The sequence below is a fragment of the Glycine max genome, chromosome 10 (assembly GCF_000004515.6).
Source record: "Glycine max cultivar Williams 82 chromosome 10, Glycine_max_v4.0, whole genome shotgun sequence".
Classification (NCBI taxonomy): domain Eukaryota; kingdom Viridiplantae; phylum Streptophyta; class Magnoliopsida; order Fabales; family Fabaceae; genus Glycine; species Glycine max.
The window spans coordinates 20,268,782-20,291,823 of NC_038246.2; the positions used below are offsets into that span (position 1 = coordinate 20,268,782).

Consider the following 23,042-nt stretch of genomic DNA (forward strand, 5'->3'; position numbering starts at 1 on the left):
ACATTACAAATTTATGTTATCAGTTATAACATACCTCATCTTTTCGTATTCCAAAACCATGATATTTTGCATAAAAATGAGAGAAATTATAAGCAACATGCTGACTTGAAAATTTTAACAACAGTATATTTTCAATTGTCAAATCAACAATTGAGTGACCATCATGATGATTGTCACCATCTTCACCGCTTTCACTTTTAGTATCAACATGATCACTTTCACTTTGAGATTCATTTCCAATTTCACCTTCATGTCCACTTCCATCAGTGTAACAAACTACAATCATCATCATCTTTTTTTCAAATTCATAGTTGGATCACGGTCACAATTATCCATCTGTAATTTAAGCAACAAACATGCTAATTTTATTGACATAAAGAAATCAGAAACCCATTTTCATTTTCATTTTATCGATTCAAAGTATGTTTCTTTCGATTGTAGTCACTTTGGAATAACCCATGACTCATCATCATTCGAGGCCTAGTGCTACCTTATCAGTCGCTTTTACAATTAAATGACCCATTTTTCGAAGTACATTTGACAGCATTACAATTGTTTTTATGTTATACTAGCTACTCAAACAATTAATTAGGTACGCACAAATTATACACAGGCTAAAGCATTTTCTCAAACAAAAACAAACTGCATTAAAATAAATCCTATAAAATTTTCCTAGATATATGAAGAATTTCATTTTCTCAGAGCCATTTTCTCATCACCTGGCAGGCAATTCTCCCCATGGTTGCTAGTTCCTTCAAGCCAATCCTCCAGCTTAGCTTGTTTACTAGCTTTGAAGTCATCAAAATTTTCTGATAGTGACAATAACTTATCCCCAATATCACTTGGTTCAGGTCGAGATTCACCTTCAACCTGGCTTGATACCGGCTTGTCAGCTTGTGAAGATGCAGTACTATTTGCAGATGCATCTGGCAATGACATGCTATGGTACATCAGTTGCTTCTCGGTGTTGGAATTTACCGATCCCATAGAATCAAGTTGTGGCCACTTGTTGAGACTTTTAGTTTTAGTCTTCTGTTTAGAAAAGCTAAAAACACTTGAAAAATAGTTACCCCTCATTTCACTTATTCCCTCCTGGGAATAAACTGCAGGGTTAGCTCTGTCTGTCTGAAAATATGATGTTGACTGATGGATAAGCCTTCTTCCTTTTGGATGCTTGGCTGTCATGATTACCAGTGATTTTTTTATGTCTCCGATCATCTCATCAGCTATGGGGAATCCACACTCTTTCATTGATCTCACCATTGCGACGGAATCCTCCAAATCTTCGGTCTGCAAAGTTGTTTCGTGAGACTTGTCAATAATGTTGTTCTTAAGTTTGATGACATTTGGCACTGCATTTTGAGTGTGATGTTGGATAAAGAAGAGACCGGCAGACGGTTCATTGGCTGCGTATTTAATCATTTCCGCCAAGCAGTTGCTTATTTCCACAAAACCATCAACATGGGAGAATCCATGCATCTTCCCAAAGACAAAATATTGTTCATCACTGTCATTGTCCAGAAAAGACACAAAATCAGAACAACTATAGCAGGGTAAACAGAGTAGAGTATAATATCCAATCAGCATTTGGGGTATAACTTATATATCTGTTGGACAACTTCATTTAGTGGTAATTGGTTTTAAGCTGAAATCTAAGAAGTGTCATCAAGCAGAAGCTCCCCACAGTGGGAAAAACTCCAAATTACACTAGCAGAGTATACTATCCTTACTCCCCACCCCCCAATATAACACAAAGTGACATCCTACATATAAGAAACAACTCTACTCTGTAACTAGCCTGCCTGCTGATGTGGCACCCTCTTGAATATTTTTTTTCTGGCCTCACAAAACCTCAACTCCTCTACCATAGGCTCATAGCTCAGCCCATGATCTATGGATTGGACTTGCATACCACTTTTCCCGTTCAAATATGGTTGGAATGGAATTTAAATATCTTGATTAAATAATGCAATAGTAGGACTTGAAACCAAGGTTACAAATTGTAGGTGATATCTCATTGTTATCGTAGAAATTGAGGACTTTGTTGTGGTTGCAAATGCATCAAAAATTGAAATTTAAAACCCTGTCTAAAGACAGTAAGTTTCACTTAAAATTGATCTTAAAATTTTGTAATCAAAAACTTAAATTCAAGTATGAAGTCCATAAAAACTATAGCCACCCTCGTGATGAGATGGTACCAGTACAACAATTATTTAGCAGTACCCAAGCATCATAGATGGAGAGACTGGTGCTGTGTTTGGTAAAGGGATGGAATTGAAAATAAAATATGACATCTCTGTATAAGGGAAAGAAAATAAAATGTTGAGCTTTAATTAAATCATGAAGATTTTTATCCCACAGCAAATAAAAATTAACCTCAAAAAAATTTATAAATCCTGTTTTCTCTACCAAGACCAAAATATGCAAACAATTCATATCCCCACAAAAATATACTCTCAATTTTCTTGTTTAAACCCTTCTATAACAAATTGGAAAGTTGGAGGCCATACTTGGTTTCCAATCTCATCAACAACACTATGCAGCCTACATTATGAGTTCCAAGAGACAGGGAAACAAAGAACAAATAACTATGAATGTCAAAACTACACTAGCATACCTTACAAATGTCTGGTTTAAGATCTTTGAGGTCTCCTCAGTAGTAACAAATCATTAAAGTTGATCTTTCTTGTTCCTACAGACAAATAAAACATTGAAAGGGCATTAGGCTCCCAAGATGGAATTGAAAAGTTGAAAACAAAATCACAAGGGGAAAACTCCGGCTCCATATGATAAATTGATATTGAAATGATTGACTGATGCTGTTTCCTGTCAAACTCTCTTTCAATCTGTCCTTTCAATTCCCCTTCTTTGTTTTGAGACTGCTTGTTTTGATGGTTAGGTTTAGGCATTGTTGTTTGGGGACTCATTTGATATGGTGCAATGAAAGGAATGTGTTGGGGGTGGAGTAAGTCACTAAAATTCATCCATCTCACTATAACAAAATAGCCAACGAAGAACCTCACTTACCCAAGACGTAAACCCAGCCCAACACACCTATTAAGAACCATGACAGCAAGCAACCAAGCTCACCACAACACAACTTAGGCTATGTTAAAACTAGCTTGAAAAGATTATTATAAGTTGAAAAATTAGCTGGAAATTGAAAAGCTAGTTGGTAGTGAAAAATTGAAAAGCTAGGTGGTAGTGAAAAGTTGGAAGCTGGTTACTAGAAACAGAAAAACTAACTTAATAAATTGTAAATATTTAATAAAAATAGTTATTAAAATAATAAAAAATTCTAAAATGACATAAAAATAATAAAACTATTATTTATTTAAAAAATATAATCAGAAAAATTTGATAAATATATTAAGAATAATAAGAAAAAAAATAAAAAGTTAGAAACTACTAAAAAAAGTTTATTTATTAAACAATGAAATAAATTTTTTAACTAATAAAAAAAAATTAAAAACTACCTGAAATGTCTTACTAAACATAACCTTAATCACATAACCTATTATTGTCAACAAGCATCTCAAGCCACACTATGTAACAAAAGCCTTCCCTCACGCAACTACACCAGGCATTCATGAACTATTGTGCCACTATAACAATCCAACCAACTACCTAATCGCCATAAAGCCATCATTATTGGTTCAAACTATTGAAGTCTGATTCTCTACATCGCATTGTCTCGCACGTAAATGTCCAACGAAATCATAACCGGTTAATTTCATGTTTCAAATTTGTTACTTAAAGCAAATAAGCTATTTCTTTAAAAGAAACCAGGAAAAAAACATCCTTCAGAACAGAGAAACACAGCCCTATCCCACATATGCAAGGGACAATAAATTCCCTAAAAGAAAACCTCCAAAACTGTAACAAACAAAACCAATATAACTTGTCAAACCTAGAATCCCAAATTAGGAAACGAAAAATTATTAGGTGATTTTGAACCCCACCGATTTTTATAGAACACATTCAAATTTTATAACTTACAAGAAAAAGATTAACAACTCTATTAAGTGTCATATAAAGATTAACAGGGACATGACCATACCGTTCAGGATCACATAATAATTTCTCGAACTATAGTAAAAAAAGAAAAAACATAAAAAGCCAAAACGTAGATGATGTTTTTCTGCTCACAGAACGAGTTAAAGAGAACGTGAAGTTTTGCGAGTATTTCAGGAATTAAAAATCACGGGATCCTTTCATTATTGTTAAATTGATAATCAAAAATTCTTTTACCAAAAAAAGAAAAAATTGGTAATCAATATTAGTGGTCTTCTCATAAAATGAAGACGTACCAGTCAAAATCACGTTGAATAAAACGCTACCCACAAATGCAGCCTAATACGTACCAGTGTTGGGTTACGTAATAATAATAACAAGGACTTTCGCCAATTGATCAAATTGAAACAAGTGCATATGATACGGTTATGAAGAAGAATGAGAATCTAGACACGCACCATATTCAACACGGGATCGGATCACGAAGCTTCCTTCCTTCGTCGCCGACTGCAACCTCTCCGCGATTGCTCCTTCCATTTCATTGCCTTTAATAATCATTAACTAGTGCATGTTCCCGTGCGGGACAAATTATGTGTGAGAAGTACAACTTTTTTATTTATTTTAAAAAAGTAAATTTAAAACTTAGGGGTCTAAGTGGATAAGTCATTTGTAATTTCGAATTGACTTAAATCAATTCAAATAGTTTTAATATTGAATTTGTCAATTGGTTGAGCCATTAATTTAAATATTACTGATTATTGATTACATAGACTCATCGATTTAAATTGAGTAAGCATCAATATGCATTCTTAATCTTCGGCATCAAAGTGATAAAAGTTTTATTGATTAGTAGACCTCAGTAATGTTCCATTGGTTTTAGTAAAAAAAAATGTGTTTGAAACATATCATGAGAATTCTTATTGAAGCTCATTATCTCGAATATGGTATGTTTAATTTTTCATCCTCATAGTTAGATAGATAGGAGTCACTGGAGGGGTGTGGCAACATTGCAAAAATGTTTTTAATAAAAAATTTAACAAGAAACTGTTGCGTCTAATTCTTTTAATAAAATGAATCAATAGGCATTTTCGTCTCTAACTTTTGGTCCCTTTTGCAAATTAGTCTCTATCTCTTTTTAATGTAAAAAATAGTCCATATCTTTACATCCGTTATGCAAATAAGTCTCTGTCGTTAAAATCCAATTTCCACTGTTAGTCATATGTTTATGTGGCAAGTCTTTGCCCATATAAGCAAACCCATGTGGGCACCCACTCTTTTGACCCTCTCAACGAAATTTAAACATTAATTAAATATATCTAAATAATTTCTTCTTTTCTAAACACGACTGCTCTCCTTTAAAATTCGAACCTTGTGCAATTATCCGTTCATTAAATTATTTTAAAGAAATTATTAATTCCATATTTCAAAGAATTATTTAATTTTCAATTTTTCATATAAAGATTCTCACATTATCAACTAATTAAAAAATCAACTAATACATACCTTTTAATATACTTATTACACCCCAAATAAAAAAAATACTTATTAGAAAATTCAATCTTCTTAAATTTTATGATTAGACAGGTAATAAGGGTATGATCAGAGTGTATATAAAGAAATTATTAATTTTTATATGTCAAAGAAGAATTTTATTTTCAAATTTCATATAAGGATTTTTATATTATGAACTAATTAAAAAATCCACCAATACATACTAGTATCTTTTAAATATACTTGTTACAAAATTCAATCTTTTTAGTAGTTATGGTTAGACAAGTCATAAGGGTATGATCAGAGTGTATCTAAATTAAATTCTTGAAAGAAACCTTTAAATAATAATAATGAAAATAGATGAGTGAAAAAGAATAGAAAGGTACAATCCGAGGGAGCTGATGCGGAAGGTGGAGTTGCCATCGGAGAAGGTGAGGCCGGCGTCGATTTGGGAGAACTTGCGGCCGCGATGGAGGTGGTCGCGGTCGGCGAGCTCGGCGTAGTACTCGACGGTGCCCTCCTCAGGCGGGGCGGGGATTCCAACGGTGGAGGGGTGGGACCACTTCCTGATGGGCTCAGAGTGGCGGTTGTGCAACGTAAAAGTGTAGATGTGGCTGTGTCACTGGCAACACTCCCAGAGGGAGAGGAGCGACACAATGATGAAAACGGAAGCGAGTAATTTTCTTGGTTTTTTCGATCTCTCTAATACGCTAAGAAGAAACCACACATCGAAGTGGTGGAGCCTACCTAAGGTTTGGAAGAGAGAAAAAAGAGAAAGAGAGAGGATCTTGGCGTGATGTGATTGAGTTCTTGGATTGAAACAGTGATTGTTTTGGTCACTAAGATCATGTTTGGTGAGTGAGCTTTATAATATGAAAATGAAAAGGTAGATTAAGTGATGGCAGCCATGGTTGGGCCCCCAATGGCTGGCAGATCACCAGCCCTATTAAAAAGGTTCAGAATCACAAAGGATATACATTATCTAATACTCCAGTGGTCAGAGGTTTGGGGAAGAGAAGAATCCATTAGAATGAATTTAGAGATAAGGTTTTAGGATTGGATGAGGCGCAGTGACAGGGTTATAAGCTCTCTCTCTCTTATGCTACGGAGAGAAGCTTTAGAAACCCTAATTTGAGGAAGAAGAAGCAAGTGAAGAAGAAAATATTTGACAACTTTTTAAATTTTTCATCAAAGTCCAGTTTACATGTCACAATCTGGGACAATTTGCCACGTTGGATAGTCTATGTGGCACTAAAATTGCCAACAATGCACTTCACTAACAGCGTTACTTTTAAATTTAACGGTAAGGACTATTTTGCAAAACTTATGCAAAGATAGGGACTATTTTTTACATTTCAAAAAGATAGGGACTAATTTGCAAAAGGGATCAAAATTCAAGGACCAAAATGCCTATTTACTCTAATAAAAATTTTAGTTTATAAAAAATATTGTGTTTTAAAACAAAAACATAATTAAATGTTTTAATCCATTGACTTAATCCAACCCAAACCATTTACAAATGAGTTAGTTTGGGTTGGGTTTTGTTTTTTTTTTTTCCTTAGAATACTAACACAAACCAACCGTTCAAATTTGATTGGGTTGGGTCATAGATTTGATCAAACTCAACTCAAAACAACCCGCTTACACTCCTATTAAAACTTTAGAAGAATAATAATAATAGATAAACATGTATAATTTTTGTTTAATAATTTATATAATTAAAAACAATTATGTTAAATTTTACTTATTTTTCCAAATCATATTTTCAACTTTAAACTTTGAAAGCTTCAAGAAACGGAAACTAGAGTTTGTGAGTTGTGAAAGCTCGTTCTTTAATCATTGTTGAAAGTGTGAACACAAGGTGGCTATATAGAAAGGAAACAGTTATAATCGCTAGTAATCAATTGAATTGCCAATGTAATCGATTATCTCGAAGAAGTAATTGATTAGATTCTCATTTAAAACGATTAAAGTGTTCTTCCCCAAACCTGAAAAGCATTCAAGAACAATGTAAATTGATTGGATTCTTGATTTAATCGGTTAAACTATTCTTAATCACTTTTGAAAATACTTTCAAGAACAATGTAATAAATTACTATACCCTCATAATTGATTAAAGCAGAGACCCAAGAAATAGACATGGTCTCAATAGAATTGTGTAATTAATTATGGAAATAGGGTAATCGATTAAACCAGAACGAAGATTTGTCTGCAAGCTTCTCAAAAGACTTGCGTAATCGATTTCGGATGACGGTAATCGATTAAAGCAGAGAGTTATACACTAAAGAAGTTTCTAACCTTAGAAATAATCTTCCTACCTCTATATGATGATGCATAATGTACACACAGATAGATTAAAGACAAAAGCAACAACCAATACAAATGTTACTCAACAAGGATTTAAGCCCACATTTAGATTAAGATACACATACCTCCGATTGATTTAACTTTGTAATCGGTGGCGCTGCACATCTCTCTATATAAATACGCAAGCACGGCAGGTCCCCATGCATACGTGCTGCACTGTTCAAAGTCACGTAAAAATTGTAGGTACCTTAAGGAAACTCTACTACTGGTTTTGTTAACAAAGAGGACACCTCCTATGAATCGAAGGATCCACGCACGGGTAAACCTTTGTAATTGCTCAACGTTACCCTCATCAATATTTATGTGAGAAAAATGGTGAGCCAACCAACTTAATTTGACGACACTGCCTTCAATTTCGCCTTCCTGTGGTCTGACTCCTAATAATTCTTCACACAAATCGGCCCAAACAAGATTTGTTGAACCAATTAATGGTGCCCCATCAATACGCAGACCTAACAAAACTGACACATCTTGAAGAGTAATGGTTGCCTCTCCACATCTCAGGTGAAACGTGTGGGTTTCGGGCCTCCATCTTTCAATGAACGCAGTAATTAAGGCCACATTTATCTTTAGGTATCCCATCTTCATGATCCAATAAAACCCACATTGCCGAAGCAAAGGAACAATTTCCTCTGGGATTTGTTCTTCACCTTGATACGTCGGGACTGCTCGTCTGATGTGCAATTTCCTGTCTGGTTCCCCATTCCAAACATGTTCTGAAACATGCTTGGGTTGCATCCACAACACGTCACCATCAAGTGGACCAGACCTAGTTTGTATACTTGAGGGGCATGACGACGAAGATGCCATTGATCCTACAAAATAAAATAAAATACAATTAATTGACGATAAAAATTATACATACTCTCCAAATTTCAAATAAATAATGAATTATATTTTTCTAATTCCAAATATTTCAATAACAAAATATATTACACAATCAATAAAATTTAAATATATTTTACAAATAAATTAAACAAATATATATATATATATATATATATATATATATATATATATATATATACACAAAATTAATAACTTAAAATACTTACGAGTCAAATAATTTAGCATCAAATATTTAAACTAGATGTAATGTACCATATAAAAAATTTAAACTAAACCTAATCTAAAATTAATAAGTTACGGAACATATAAATATTTTTAATTTACTATATAAAAGATTTTAACTAAATGTAATGTACCGTATAAAAATTTAAACTATTTCTAATTTATCATATCAAATATTTAAACTAGATGTAATGTACCGTATAAAATTTTTTAACTAAACCTAATCTAAAATTTATAAGTTACGAAACCTATAAATATTTTTAATTTACTATATAAAAGATTTTAACTAAACCTAATCTACAATATAAAAATTTAAACTATTTCTAATTTATCATATCAAATATTTAAACTAGATGTAATGTACCGTATAAATTTTTTTAACTAAACCTAATCTAAAATTTATAAGTTACGGAACCTATAAATATTTTTAATTTACTATATAAAAGATTTTAACTAAACCTAATCTACCATATAAAAATTTAAACTATTTCTAATTTATCATATCAAATATTTAAACTAAATGTAATGTACCATATACAAAATTTAAACTATACATATTCTAAAATTAATAAATTACGGAACCTAAAATTACTTTTAATCTACTATATAATTTTTTTTAATTAAACCTAATGTATCATATAAAAATTTAAACTATTTATAATTTATCATATTAAATATTTAAACTAAATGTAATGTACCATACCAAAAATTTAAACTAAATATAATGTACCATAAAAAAATTTAAACTAAACCTAATCTAAAATTATATTTTTCAAAACCTCAAACTATTCTTAATCTACTATATAAACAATTTTAACTAAACCTAATGTACCATATAAAAATTTAAACTATTCCTAATCTACCATATAAATTTTTTTAACTAAATCTAATCTACTATATAAAATACAAAACTCAAACTAATAATATTAACAAATAAACTAACTCTAATGTATCCTATAATACAAATACGAACATACTAACTAAAATTATAACATATACATATAATATAAATAAATATCAATATATCAAATTACAACTTAAAATTTATAAATAGCACCTAAACATACATAACATTAACATATAAAACAAACTTAACCTAAACATATTTAACACATAACACTTAAAATTTATAACCTAAACATGCATCAAATTTATTATCAATTAAAATAAACTTACCAAGAAGTTACAAGCAGCAGAAGCCAAAGATGCAAAGGAAGCAAGGAACCAACCAAAGGAAGCAAGCTTGGAGAAGGCTGAGCAAACGGGTAGCACAATGCAGCACAAGAACTGCATATAAAAGGAAGAAAGCGCTCCTCGTGATGGCGCGTTGAACCTGCAAACGCAAGCCGCAGGCTCCAATGGCGTTTCCCTGCTTCCTGCAGCTGCAGCACTGTGCCCTGTCACCTTTGCTGCAGCATTGTGCCCTGTCACCTGCAAAGCTAAAACGCCAGTTTGACTGGCGTTTCTGGACTCCATGCACAACGCGCCAGTGGAGGTTGCGCGTCCCACTCCACGTAAGCAGAAGGCGAAGCCGCTGCTGCTATTAGCGCGTCCCTCTCCACGTGGCAGCTCCTTCGCGGAAGCGCCAGTGGTGGTGGCGCCATGCATGGCGTTCACGTACCAAAAGAGCACCTGCTGGGAATTAGTTTTGGAAGAACCCCATTTGGGGAATTAGTTGGTAAAAGGGCACCAGTTAAGGATTTTTGCCCTATTCGGGTAGTGTGTCTTTTACTTTAACAAAGCAAGCACAAGTACAAAGACATTATTATAGTATAAATAAACAAATAAAAATTTAAGGAATAATTTAATTAATTTTATTATTTTAAAATACTAAGTAGCTTGAAAAAATAACAAGCAAACAATTTATTATACATGTACGTATGGTACCATTTGATAATCATATATATTAAATTAAGTATGATAATTTTAATAAATAGATAATAATAATATATTTTAAATTATAACTTAAGATTGTATATACTGATTTTTTTTAAAATATTTTATTAAAACTAATTCAATCATTGTTTAATTACAGTTAAATCATTAAATTTTGAACCAGTATTTTCATTAGTTTAACTAGAGAGACGCCCGTGCCGATGCACGGACTCATACTTCTATTTGAATATTGATAAATGTGAAGTATGTCAAAATATATGTATAATGTTTGAAAATTTTATTTAATGGGACGATAATAATATTGAAATATGTGTAGGGAAAAGAAAACATTAATTTAGGAATATATTTGAAACTAACATGATTGTATGGTAGAATGTTTTCGATGGTGCTGGAAAGATTATGATGGTAACATCTTGTACGGAGTGAGAGACTATACAATAAACAGAAATAAATGAGTTGTTGCATATGCAAATAACACCAGTGAATACTTGGAATTTGTATGCAGGAGTTAGATACGATATACAACAACACTAAGCTAAAAAAACGTAAGTTAATATGAACATGTAGTAATGGTCGTGATTTAATAAGAATGAAATATAAAGAGATCATTTATAGTAATATATGAGATTTTTTAAATGTTAAATATCACTAATATTTAAGAATATATAAAAAATTAACTTGTATATTTAAGCAAATAACAAATAACCATATAGTCTGGTTCAAATTACAAAATTAAAACTTTGTTTGATAAGACTGGTTAATAGAATTACAATTCAAAATACTATGCCAGACATATAATATATTCACGAACAAACAATTATAAAAAAAGAAAACGTATGAGAGGTCTCATGATGTCAACTTGAAAAGTAGTAATGTTTGTCCCATGCGTCATCCATACTGGTTATATAATGATAATCTTTTTCACTTCCCATGATAATCTTTTGCACCTCGACAAACATTTAGTCTATTAATCCATATATATACTCTAATAATGTACTTAGTATATTAAAAGCTAACCTTTTACTATTTCGATGCGTCATTCATATTTATTGCTGATCAGTATAATGATATTTTTTTTCACTTCCCGTGCTAGAAGAAATATCATGAATACGGTTGTATATTTATTGCGAGGCTATTACACTTCCCGTAATCGTTAATATTTATTTTCTTTATTAGAGGCTATGTAAAAAAATATTTGAAAGATTAAAAAGATAAACATAAAAAATACAGAAAATAAATAAATCTTGTAATAACATATACCATAAGCGAAAAAATCATAAATCTTAATAACATATTACTTTATAATATGTACCACCACAATTAAATTGTTCCTAGTAATGTATATTTATTTTATTAAATGATAAATTTTTTCACACGAAGAAAAATGTTTAAAAATACTTACAATTACTATTAATAAAAATAAAAATAATGGATATCTCAGTATATTCATGAACAAATACAATGATGGAGAAGTTTCATGAATAGATATAATGAACAAAAATGAAAGCATATGAAAATAGTACAAAACTCGAGTATAAAAACTTAAAACTCTTTGAATATTGTTCAATAGTTGGGGAGGTGAACAACTATAATGAATAGTTAATAATGTACTTAGTATATTAAGCGCTAGGCTTTTACTGTGCATAATCCATATTTATTGCTCATCAGTGCATATTACTCTATCACAATGATAATTTTTTTCACTTCCCGTGCTAGACTTTTATTATGAATATAATGATAATCTTTTTCACTTCCTGTGCTAGACTTTTATTATGAAAATATTGTTGTATATTTATCAATAGTGTTAAAATTCATTATGGAATGACTGAAAATTTAGTTTATTTGAATAATAATAATGTTTAAGTATTGGCAGAAAAAAATACATTAAATAAAATATGAATTTGAAACCTGCGCCAAGGTGTAGACTTGTTAATAGTATTTCAAATCAAGACGTTCCAATTAGTTTGAATGATGATGGAGAATCAAAAGGAGACATACTTATTCATGACATTAAATGATGATTGACATTGATGAATTTGATTTATTTTGATGATGATCGACATTAAATTATATTTATTAATTATTTATTGATTTTTTGTTTGAAACATTAATCTGATGTTAACATTAATCTTATTTTTTTAACTAACATAATTAAAATATCTAACTCTTCAATAAAAATTTGAAATATCTACTCTTTGATTTAAGTATGAAACTTATTTTTGATAAAAAAAAAATAACTACACTTAAAGATTTTTTTTTAAAATATATAAATTATTTTACGTTATTAGTGTGAATTATTCTACACGTAAAGATTTTTAATATTATAACTTATAAAAGAAATTATATGTAATTTTTCTATTAAATATTTTGACGATGTCATATGCTATTGAACTGTTAAAGTGATTGTGACACCATCAATTCACTTGTTACTCCATATTAAAGACTAAAGTTATCAGCAAAAGGATCACAATGATAATTTTTTTCACTTCCCGTGCTAGACTTTTATCATTTATTATGAATATAATGATAATCTTTTTCACTTTCTGTGCTAGACTTTTTTTATGAAAATATTGTTGTATATTTATCAATAGTGTTAAAATTCATTATGGAATGACTGAAAATTTAGTTTATTTGGATAATAATAATGTTTAAGTATTGATAGAAAAAATACATTAAATAAAATATGAATTTGAAACATGCGTCAAGGTGTAGACTTGTTAATAGTATTTCAAATCAAGGCGTTCTAATTAGTTTGAACGATCATGAAGAATCAAAAGGAGACATACTTATTCATGACATTAAATGATGATTGACATTGATGAATTTGATTTATTTTGATGATGATTGACATTAAATTATATTTATTAATTATTTATTGATTTTTTGTTTGAACATTAATCAGATGTTAACATTAATCTTATTTTTTTTAACTAACATAATTAAAATATCTAACTCTTCAATAAAAATTTGAAATATCTACTCTTTGATTCAAGTATGAAACTTATTTTTGATAAAAAAATTTAACTACACTTAAAGATTTTTTTTTTTATTTTTTTAAAATATATAAATTATTTTACGCTATTAGTGTGAATTATTCTACACGTAAAGATTTTTAATATTATAACTTATAAAAGAAATTACATGTAATTTTTCTATTAAATATTTTGACAATGTCATATGCTATTGAAGTGTTAAAGTGATTGTGACACCATCAATTCACTTGTTACTCCATATTAAAGACTAAAGTTATTAGCAAAAGGAAAAGTATAAGAACCAAAGATGCTAAAAAAATTGTTTATAATATAAAAATGAAATTTGCAAAGCATAATTTTATAAAAAATTTAAACGTAAACAAATAGTAAGTAAATATTAAAAGCAATCTACTGTCTATTAATTTTACTAAAATTAAATCATATTAAAATTTTATAAACTCAAACTTATTGAAAAAATATTCAATATAATAGTTATTAAATAAAAGTTAACATATATAAAAATTATTCAAAGCATAAATTTATCAATTATAATTATACACAATTACACACGTAGTATATTTTATAAAAAAACTTAATATGATATATTTAAATTGATAAAAAATAATTCCGACTCATAAAAAATGATGAAATTTAATTTATATAATAATTAATAAGGGCTAAATTATGTACCAAAAAGGCCTTATCTCGTCATCTCCTTATCCCAAACCTAAGTATCCAATCTCCTTTTTATACTTTAATTATTATTATTACTTTCAATAGGAAACCATCGACATGAATAAAACATTATGGAAAAAATTTGGCAATCAGTTGCCGAAAAATAGCCTAAAATATGCTTAAGTAATTTTGAAGATAAGATTCGTTAATTAAATAAATACAAATCTTTTAAGGATGATTGACGAGGATTCCAAACTAAACCATCTCAATGGCGATAGGAGAAATGGATGAAAACATTTCATTCAAAACATAGAAAATGGAAGAAAACACCCAAAAGTAGAAATGACTAAAAATATTTCACTCAAAACATGGAAAATTGTAGAAAACACTCAAAACAATAACTAATTCTAAAAAATTATACTGATAAGAGGTACACTGTTTTACCAAGCTAGACCTTACTCGTGTGCGGGGTTTTTTTTTTCATTTTAATTATTTGTTTTATTTGAATAAATTAAAATTTAAGTTTAATTTTTATCTTTTATATTTTTAAATTATATTTATTAATTATTTATTATTCATTTGAAATATTAATCTTATGTTAACATTTAAATTTTAAAATAATTAATTTATTATAATGATGACTAAAAGCATCATGATAGAAAAGCATATTGGAAAGGTAAAGAAAAGTGCATTGGAAAGCCAAGTCTTGAGAACAGAAAAATGCATCGAAAAAGCAAGTGTCTTGGGACCAAAAAAGCGCATTGGAAAGACAAACGTCTTAGGAATAGAATACAAATAATTAATTTTTCTTGGAAACATTAATTCATTGGAAACGAAAGCAAAATAAACATAAAATTCAAAAAAGGTAGCCATAATAAGAACGTAGAAGGCATAAAATAGTGTGAAATTGAAGGAAACAAAACGCAAAAACATAAAAAGTAATTTTTATTTTATTTTTAACCGGTATAAGTACAAATGCCAAGAATATCTACATAGGGATTTTGTACAATACGTTGTCATAATAAGAACGGGAACATTAGAGAAGACTGAAGATCACTCGTGAACCTCAAAGTTAATCATAGTAATAAACGTCATTTTTTTTCAAGTAATACAAAAATGAACATGATAAAGAAAGGAACTCAAACATGCAACACAAAAAAAGATAAAAATAGGTAGCGAATGCAACACAAAGATCCATATTTTTCAATATTGTGCTATTAAGGTAGAACATCGGCAATCGAACTATGTTCATCTGAGTAAAGAAAAAAATGAAGCTTTCCCCTGCAAAGAAAAAGAAAATGAAGCACTACTCAATATTTGTACCGACAAAACCCAAAAATCAAAGATTTTTGGAGAAAAAAATCGTAGCTTTAAGAGAAACAATGACCATGCAGTGAAAAAATAAAAAACCGAAATAAAAAAATGCATACAAATACAAAAAAGGGGTAAAAAGAAAACACAGAAGAAGACGAGGAGGGAAAACGAACCTGTAATCTATCCAACATACTATGATCTATGGCTTTTGTCTTGCAAAGGAAGAAGAGTGGGTTAACCATGGTCAAATAAGACTCAATAAGACTGAGGAACACAAAAAAAAATTCAATCTTTTATACTGAAAGAACCCATAAATCAAAAGGAGAAATGAAATACATCACAAACCTGTCCTTCAAATGCCGAACACTATTTGCTCTCGGTGACAACTTTATGTCAGAGAAGGCTCAAGAACACCAAAAAATTTAACCTTTTGTCCGGCGAAAAGTCATTATAACACAAAACAAAGACAGAAGACGCAAAAAAAATTGAAGCTTTTGTGTTGCAAAGAAAGAACAATACTCAGCCACCATCAAATAAACCAAATGAAAAAAGAAAACGTAGAAAGATAGGAGAGAAAAGAACCCATAAATCATTTTTTGGATAAAAATGGTACCTTTAGAAGAAACAACGAACATGCAGTGAAAAAATAAAAAAAAAGCACATGGAGAGGGAAAACGAAGCACATTCATGGAGTTTGGAAATAAAAATCGAAGCTTTTTGAGATAAAAATGGTAGTTTTAGAAGAAACAATGAACATGCTGTGAAAAAAATCGAAAAAAAGCACATGGAGAGGGAAAACGAAGCATAACCTTTGAGTTTTTCGTCCAGCATTTCCCTCATTTCCGTTCGGCATTTGGAGAACAACAGCACCAAGGCACCATCTTCGAACGGTGGTAGGAAAAAAAAAGAGAGAAAGAGAGAGAGAATGAGAATGAGAAAGGGTGGGGAGAGTGAAATAGAAACGGGAGAGAATTCAAAACCCACAATCCAAAAGGCACAATGAAAATGGAAAATGGAAAATTGGAAAGGCGTGTAACAATGGAAAGCGTGAAACATTGAAAAGCGTGAAAAATTAGAAAACGCATTGGTAACTGAACGGGCAACGCAGAAAACGACGAAAACAATTAATGCACAGTGAAAAGACGTTTTTGGGTGGGAAGTTGGAGCGCTGGCATGGTGACACGTTAGCCCTGGAAATGCCACGTCAGCATTGCCAGGGCCTTGTTTGTATCATGATAGATGATTACTAATCCGATTTTGAAAACCTTAATATTATCGCATAAGACTTTTCTTATTGAATATGTCAATATCTCATAGCTCGAGGCTATTTATGTTGGTATCACAAAATATACCACCATTGAATCTATTTATCCATGATTTTAAACAGTGTTCTGTAATGGCAATTCTAGTTATAATATCAAGATATTTTGACTCATTGTAATATAACTGCAATCATAATTACGATGCATCAGCTGCATTTTCTCATAATATATATAAATATTTTTTTAATCACCGCAACATGAATGCGTCCGTAATTTAAAATCATGTATCTATCTATAGTTTATAAATATAATATTTCGGGCTTTTATTTTTTTCAAGTGTCACTTCCTCATTTACTTACATTACTTTTTTTAAGGGTATAATTGATATTATGTTAAACTATTATGCCTTATTATTGAGACAGTAGATGAAGTTCCATTATTAAAAAAAGAAGTTATACGTTGTCGTACTTGTTGCACACAACACCAAGTACCGCCAAGTCCAACTAGCTTAGGAAGAAAAACTACAATAGCAATATTTGTGTTCTTACCAAAATTTAGAACTATGACACCTTAGGTGGACGTGGTTGAGTGAATTCTGAATTTCACATGTTGATTTGAAGGGGTGTCTTTTTCAAGAGGACAGGAATAGAGACCTGCAAAACAAAAGACTATGACGTTCAAGTAAGAATATGAGTGAGGAAAGTAAAACAAATATATGCTTAAGTAAAGCTCGTATGAGAGAGAGAGAGAGAAACTTGTTGCTTGTGTGCTGAGTGTGTGATGGGATATGTAGAGGGTTCGATGAAACCTGTATTTATAGTAGTTGAGTGTGACTGTTGGTCCTTGTTTGTAGGACTGTTGCAGCCTTTATAGATAATTATTGGCTTGTAGATAATAATCGGAAGCATATAGACAATGCTAGAGATAAACATTTGCTTATAGAAAAAAGGTAGAAGATAATCGTACCTTGTAGATAATGTGTGGCCTTATAAATAATTAATTGCATGCCAATAGATAAGATATTCAAATACATTTGAATATTAATAGGTTAGAGATAACCTGTTTCTAGATGAATTTTTCAACCTCATTGGTCGTAATTTCCCGTAATGGTCTTGCTTTTATCCACTTGGTGAAGTAGTCGGTGGTGACTAGTAAGTATTTGACTACTCTTGGGGCTTTTGGAAGTGGTCCTAGTACATGGTGAAGGGCCAAGGGTAGCTCATACTGTGAAGATTGTTAGGAGGAGTGTGTGACACGTCTACAAACTCTTGGCATCGTCTGCACCTCCTGGTAAAGTCAAGGGCGTCTACCTTGAGTGTTGGCCAGTAGTAGCGAGCTCGTATCGCTTTGGTGGCTAGGGAGCATCCTCTGATATGGAGACCACAGTTCGCCTCATGAAATTCTCTCATGACATAGTCTAACCGTTGGCTATTTAAGCATTTGAGTAGGGGTGTTGTCAACCCTCTTTTGAATAGCTCGCCATCAAGGATGACATAATAGCTGACCTTTCGTTTGAGGTGTCGGGCTTCGTCCTTGTTTGGTGGAGTACCCCCTGGATTAGGAAGTTCTTGTAGGAGCTTATCCAGTTTGGTTCCTCCTTTTCTCTGACCATAATTTCCTTAACATCACCTATGGTGGGAGTTTGGAGCGTTTCCTGGATGATAGTCTTGAAGTTCCCGACTTTCTTGGTGTTGGTCAGCTTAGAGAGCAGGTCTACTCTGATATTGCTTTCCTTGGGAATGTAGTACATTTCGAAACATTCGAAATTACTGATGAAAGACTTTGCTATGTGATAGTACTTGAGCAACACTATTTCATTGGTCTGGTATGTGTTGATAAACTATCCATGGACAAGCTACGAGTCTATGTAGCATCATAGCCTCTTGGCTCTAACTTCTCTTGCTAGCTTTAGACCTACAACGAGCACCTCATAGTCTGCCTGGTTGTTTAAGGCTCTGAAGTTGAGCTTGAGGGCTTGTTCTAAAGTGATATTGTTAGGGCCTTCGAGGATGATCCTTGCCCTGCTTCCTTTTATGTTGGACGCACTATCAACGTAAAGGGTCCACCAGTCTGGGGTGGTTGTGTCCTTTCTAGCGAATTTTCTTAGAAAGTCAGTCATGAATTATGTTTTCATGGGGTTCCGTGGTTTGTAACAACCTACCTCATCGCTACGATATCACTAACTATAAAATGTGACATTTCAATTTTAAGTGAAAACTCCATTAGTTTGATTATGAAAATGATGGTAAAAATACATACATACATCAAATAACAAACACGCGAATAAATGCATACATACATACATACATACATACATACATACATACATACATACATACATACATACATACATATATATATATGTGTGTGTGTGTGTGTGTGTGTATTAATAATAATAATAATAAACCATTCACATGTCAGAACATATTTCAGTTTTTATATATATCTAAACTTGGGACTTACATGCCCAATCAAAAAGAGTAAGGAACTAATTAAGGAAGAGTTTATAACAAAACACAACTTTCTCCCAAAATAAATTCCAACGTCATCACACCGGCTTGACGGCTCCAACAAAAGACTTCCCTCCAAGTCACCTACTGCTGCTCATCTGCTCCCACGAACAAAAGTTTGAGATCACCATAGGCACCAACCACACGGTACAAAAATTGCAACGATGAGTTTATTATAAAAGATCAACAAACACCAAATGACAATGATTAGCAAGAAAACAATAACAATAACCACAATCATTTTCAATAATTCATCAGTTCAACATACACTTAACAAACTAGTCATCAACTTTTCCATAATTCAAATTAATTATGCTTAGAATAATGCATGCATCTGACTTTACTCTAAAATGCAATGTGGTACCATTTTTCAGGAAATAGCTTAAGCATGTCCACATGACACTTCCACTTAGGAAAATTAGGCTACAAGTGTCGAGGTCACCCTGTTGTACATAGGCAACTTCCCCCCAAGGTGATCAACCTGAGTCTCAAGGAAGTTCCAAACTGAGTGACATGCCCCCAAGTGCAAGTATTTTCCTCATGAAAAACTACAAGTACTTACCGACAAAGTTTATAATATTTTCATGCAATTTGAAGTATGAAATATGAGCATCATCAATGCACTAACCATGGATAGTTAAAGATTCTAAGCCATCCCTTTCTTTTTCCAGGGATGCTTAAAACTCTTTAAACACTCTATTTTCCCCTCCAGGGATATCCAACATGGTCATTGTACCCTTCATGTACATAGACAACATACATCATCACAATGACATCATCAACATCATCTCATCTCAATGTCATTATCAACATCAACATAAACATCATCTCATCTCAATATCATTATCAACATCAACATCATCCCATCTCAACATTATCATCAACATTAATATCATCTCATCACAATATCATTATCAACATCAACATGGTCTCATCTCAACATTATCATCAACACTAATATCATATAATCTAAACATCATCATCAACATCACAAGTAATCACATTCCACATGCATACATACATATAAATTCATGCCCATGATTCACATTCCCCAGGTCTTCTGACAACATAAACCTCATACAACAACAATCCATAATATTATGAGACTGATATTTTAAGGAAAATTCTAAATTAAAGAGGAAAACTATGATATTCAAAACAAATTCTTATGCCCATTTAAAATTTAATAAAGAACTAAATAGAAGAACAAATATAAAATTTTGGGTAGAGTCTTTTTTGTAATTAAGATTTTCCCCAAAAATTCCAATCATTACAACAACAACATCATTGACAATTTCAATCATCAATAACACATATATCACATTCTATTAGTTAAAAACATAGTTTTTGTTGAAAACCAACATGTATAGGGACAAACATACATTCCCATAATTGGGTTTCCTAACCCCAACTATGGTATTAAAAGCTGTAAACAAACAATAAACTCCCCCAACCTTTCTATATCTCTCTGTTAGTTTCTTGCGGTGTTGTTCTAAGATTTCTTAGGTTCATGTCTGTTCATCCAAATGCAGAGCTCTATATACCAAATTGAAGGTAATTTAGTATAGATTTCAAAAACAAGGTGTCAGACCCTAATTTCGTTCAGGGACTATCGATGGATATTTTGATTCTCGCTAGCCGAATTGAGCTGTTCGACACCGATTACCGTGCTAGAGGAAAGATCATTCGATGTTTTGGTCAGGAGTGCAAAAGATACTAAAATGGAGGGGCAAAGGGGTCTTTTTAGGGTTTTTTCTGGACCCCAACTTGCCCAGGCTAGCCTCTGGTTCGCCTGGGTCCCCAAATGGCTTAGGGTTGAAGTAACCAGCTCGCCTGGGCGAGCCAAGTTACTTCAGAGTGAAGCATCAGCTTGCCTGGGCGAGCTGCAAGTCCACCAAGTGCCCTTTTTTGCTATAAATAGGCGTGAGGGAGGTTGAGTAAGGGGTTGGACATTCAATATTAAGAGGATTTTGAGAGAAATCAGAGAGAAGAAGAAGAAAGAAGAGAAAAACAAGGCCGAGGCGCTACCGAATCACGACCGTAATCAACTTCTACATCGTTCTTCGTTCGGTGTTCTTCGTTTGTCATCCGGTTAGTTCTTGTTTTAAGGATTTGGATATGATCTATGCACCCTTAGGGGTCCTCTTTATTGTTTTGTGCATCTTCATCTCCTTCTTCTATCATCAGTGATCTCCTTTCTTCTTGTAAAGTAAATTTCAACCGATCATTAGTGTCGTAAATCATCTTTTAAAGAGATTGAAAGTTAATGAATAAAACCAAGATGAAATCAAGATATAAATGGATTTCTCTTCATTAAAGTCACTTGAGATTGTTCAAGGTCCAACGCCTTAACAACCTCTTTCTCTTGTTAGTTAAAAATGAATCTTTCAAAAGCCTAAAATCAACTCAACACACAACTTTCTCGCTTTAAAGAACTACATAGGTCTGAATTCCTCATCGCACCTGAGGATATGTAGAAGCAAGGGCAACACTCTTGTCAACCCCATAAAGTAAAAAAATATAAAAAGGAAAATAAATAATTTTGAAGTCACGCTGCGCACACTCGATTAAAGGCTACTGTTCTTTATGACGAGTGTGTGGGGTGCTAATACCTTCCCTATGCGTAAACAACTCCCGAACCCTTATTTTGAAATTCGCAGACCTTTTTCTTTTTTGGTTTTTCTAACGTTTTTCCTCGAATAAACATTAGTGGCGACTCCTGCGCGTTCTCCTTCTCTCTGATTAAGGGCTGTAATGGATGGCTCTAGGCCTATCCTTGATTCTGTTGTAAATTTGCATGTAATATTGCTTCTTATCCCTCATTTTTATATGCTTGAACATGCACCCACCAACTGTTTGATAAAATGTCACAATGACTATTCCATGTGTTGTTTTGAAATTTGAATGAGTAATGAGCTTATGCATGTCCAACCATCATTTTAGATGTATGATCAACTTAGGTTGATAGATTAAATGTCAAGAGCATGAACTAAGCTTGGAAATCTAGACATTGCTTTAAATGCCAATATATGAGTTGCATGAATGCGTAAAATTGATTGGGTAGAATTAGTCTAATTGTTGGTTAAACTTGCTACACTATGATGGGCACATTGCACCTAAATTGTTGTAGAATGTTAATTTCTTTCAAAATAATATGCACTGAGTTGTGATTTGTTTTATTAGTTGCACGGTAACACATGCAATTAGCAAAAACCACACAAAGTTGATTGACTTCTTGCTTGCTTAGGATAACTAAAATAATGGTTACGTATTTCATGCAAACTAACATTTTATGGATGTGTCGTTGTAGGCAAATGGCTGCAAAGAAGCTTCTCACTAAAAGGGCTAGGAAGGACATCGTAGGGGAGGGATCCAGTGTAGCCCCACAAGCGGAGATTGAGTTTGATGGACACTATTTCCTAAGTGAGGAGCATCAACGCCGCTTCAAAGCGATCAAGGGTTGGTCTTTC

The 23,042-nt window shown here is 32.1% G+C and overlaps 1 protein-coding gene across 3 annotated transcripts; it reads right to left on the reverse strand.

The window, feature by feature from the left end:
* Positions 1 to 502: 502 nt before the first annotated feature.
* On the reverse strand, positions 503 to 4,521 carry LOC100791262 (uncharacterized). Of its 3 annotated transcripts, none has more exons than XM_014763084.3 (3): positions 4,473 to 4,521; positions 2,618 to 2,692; positions 503 to 1,507 (listed from the first exon to the last, which is right to left on the reverse strand). In XM_014763084.3, exon 3 carries the CDS (start codon positions 1,477 to 1,479, stop codon positions 691 to 693), a length of 789 nt encoding a protein of 262 aa, XP_014618570.1. In that variant the 5' UTR covers positions 1,480 to 1,507; positions 2,618 to 2,692; positions 4,473 to 4,521; the 3' UTR covers positions 503 to 690. The 3 variants fall into 3 exon arrangements, with proteins under 3 accessions (XP_014618570.1, XP_014618571.1, XP_003537292.1); XM_014763085.3 differs by lacking the exon at positions 4,473 to 4,521 and adding an exon at positions 4,061 to 4,122; XM_003537244.5 differs by lacking the exon at positions 4,473 to 4,521 and adding an exon at positions 3,028 to 3,294.
* Positions 4,522 to 23,042: the final 18,521 nt, after the last annotated feature.

Bases quoted from the DNA above. Each gene is read 5' to 3' on its own strand.
- LOC100791262 (XM_014763084.3), bottom strand. From the start codon at position 1,479: ATGCATGGATTCTCCCATGTTGATGGTTTTGTGGAAATAAGCAACTGC.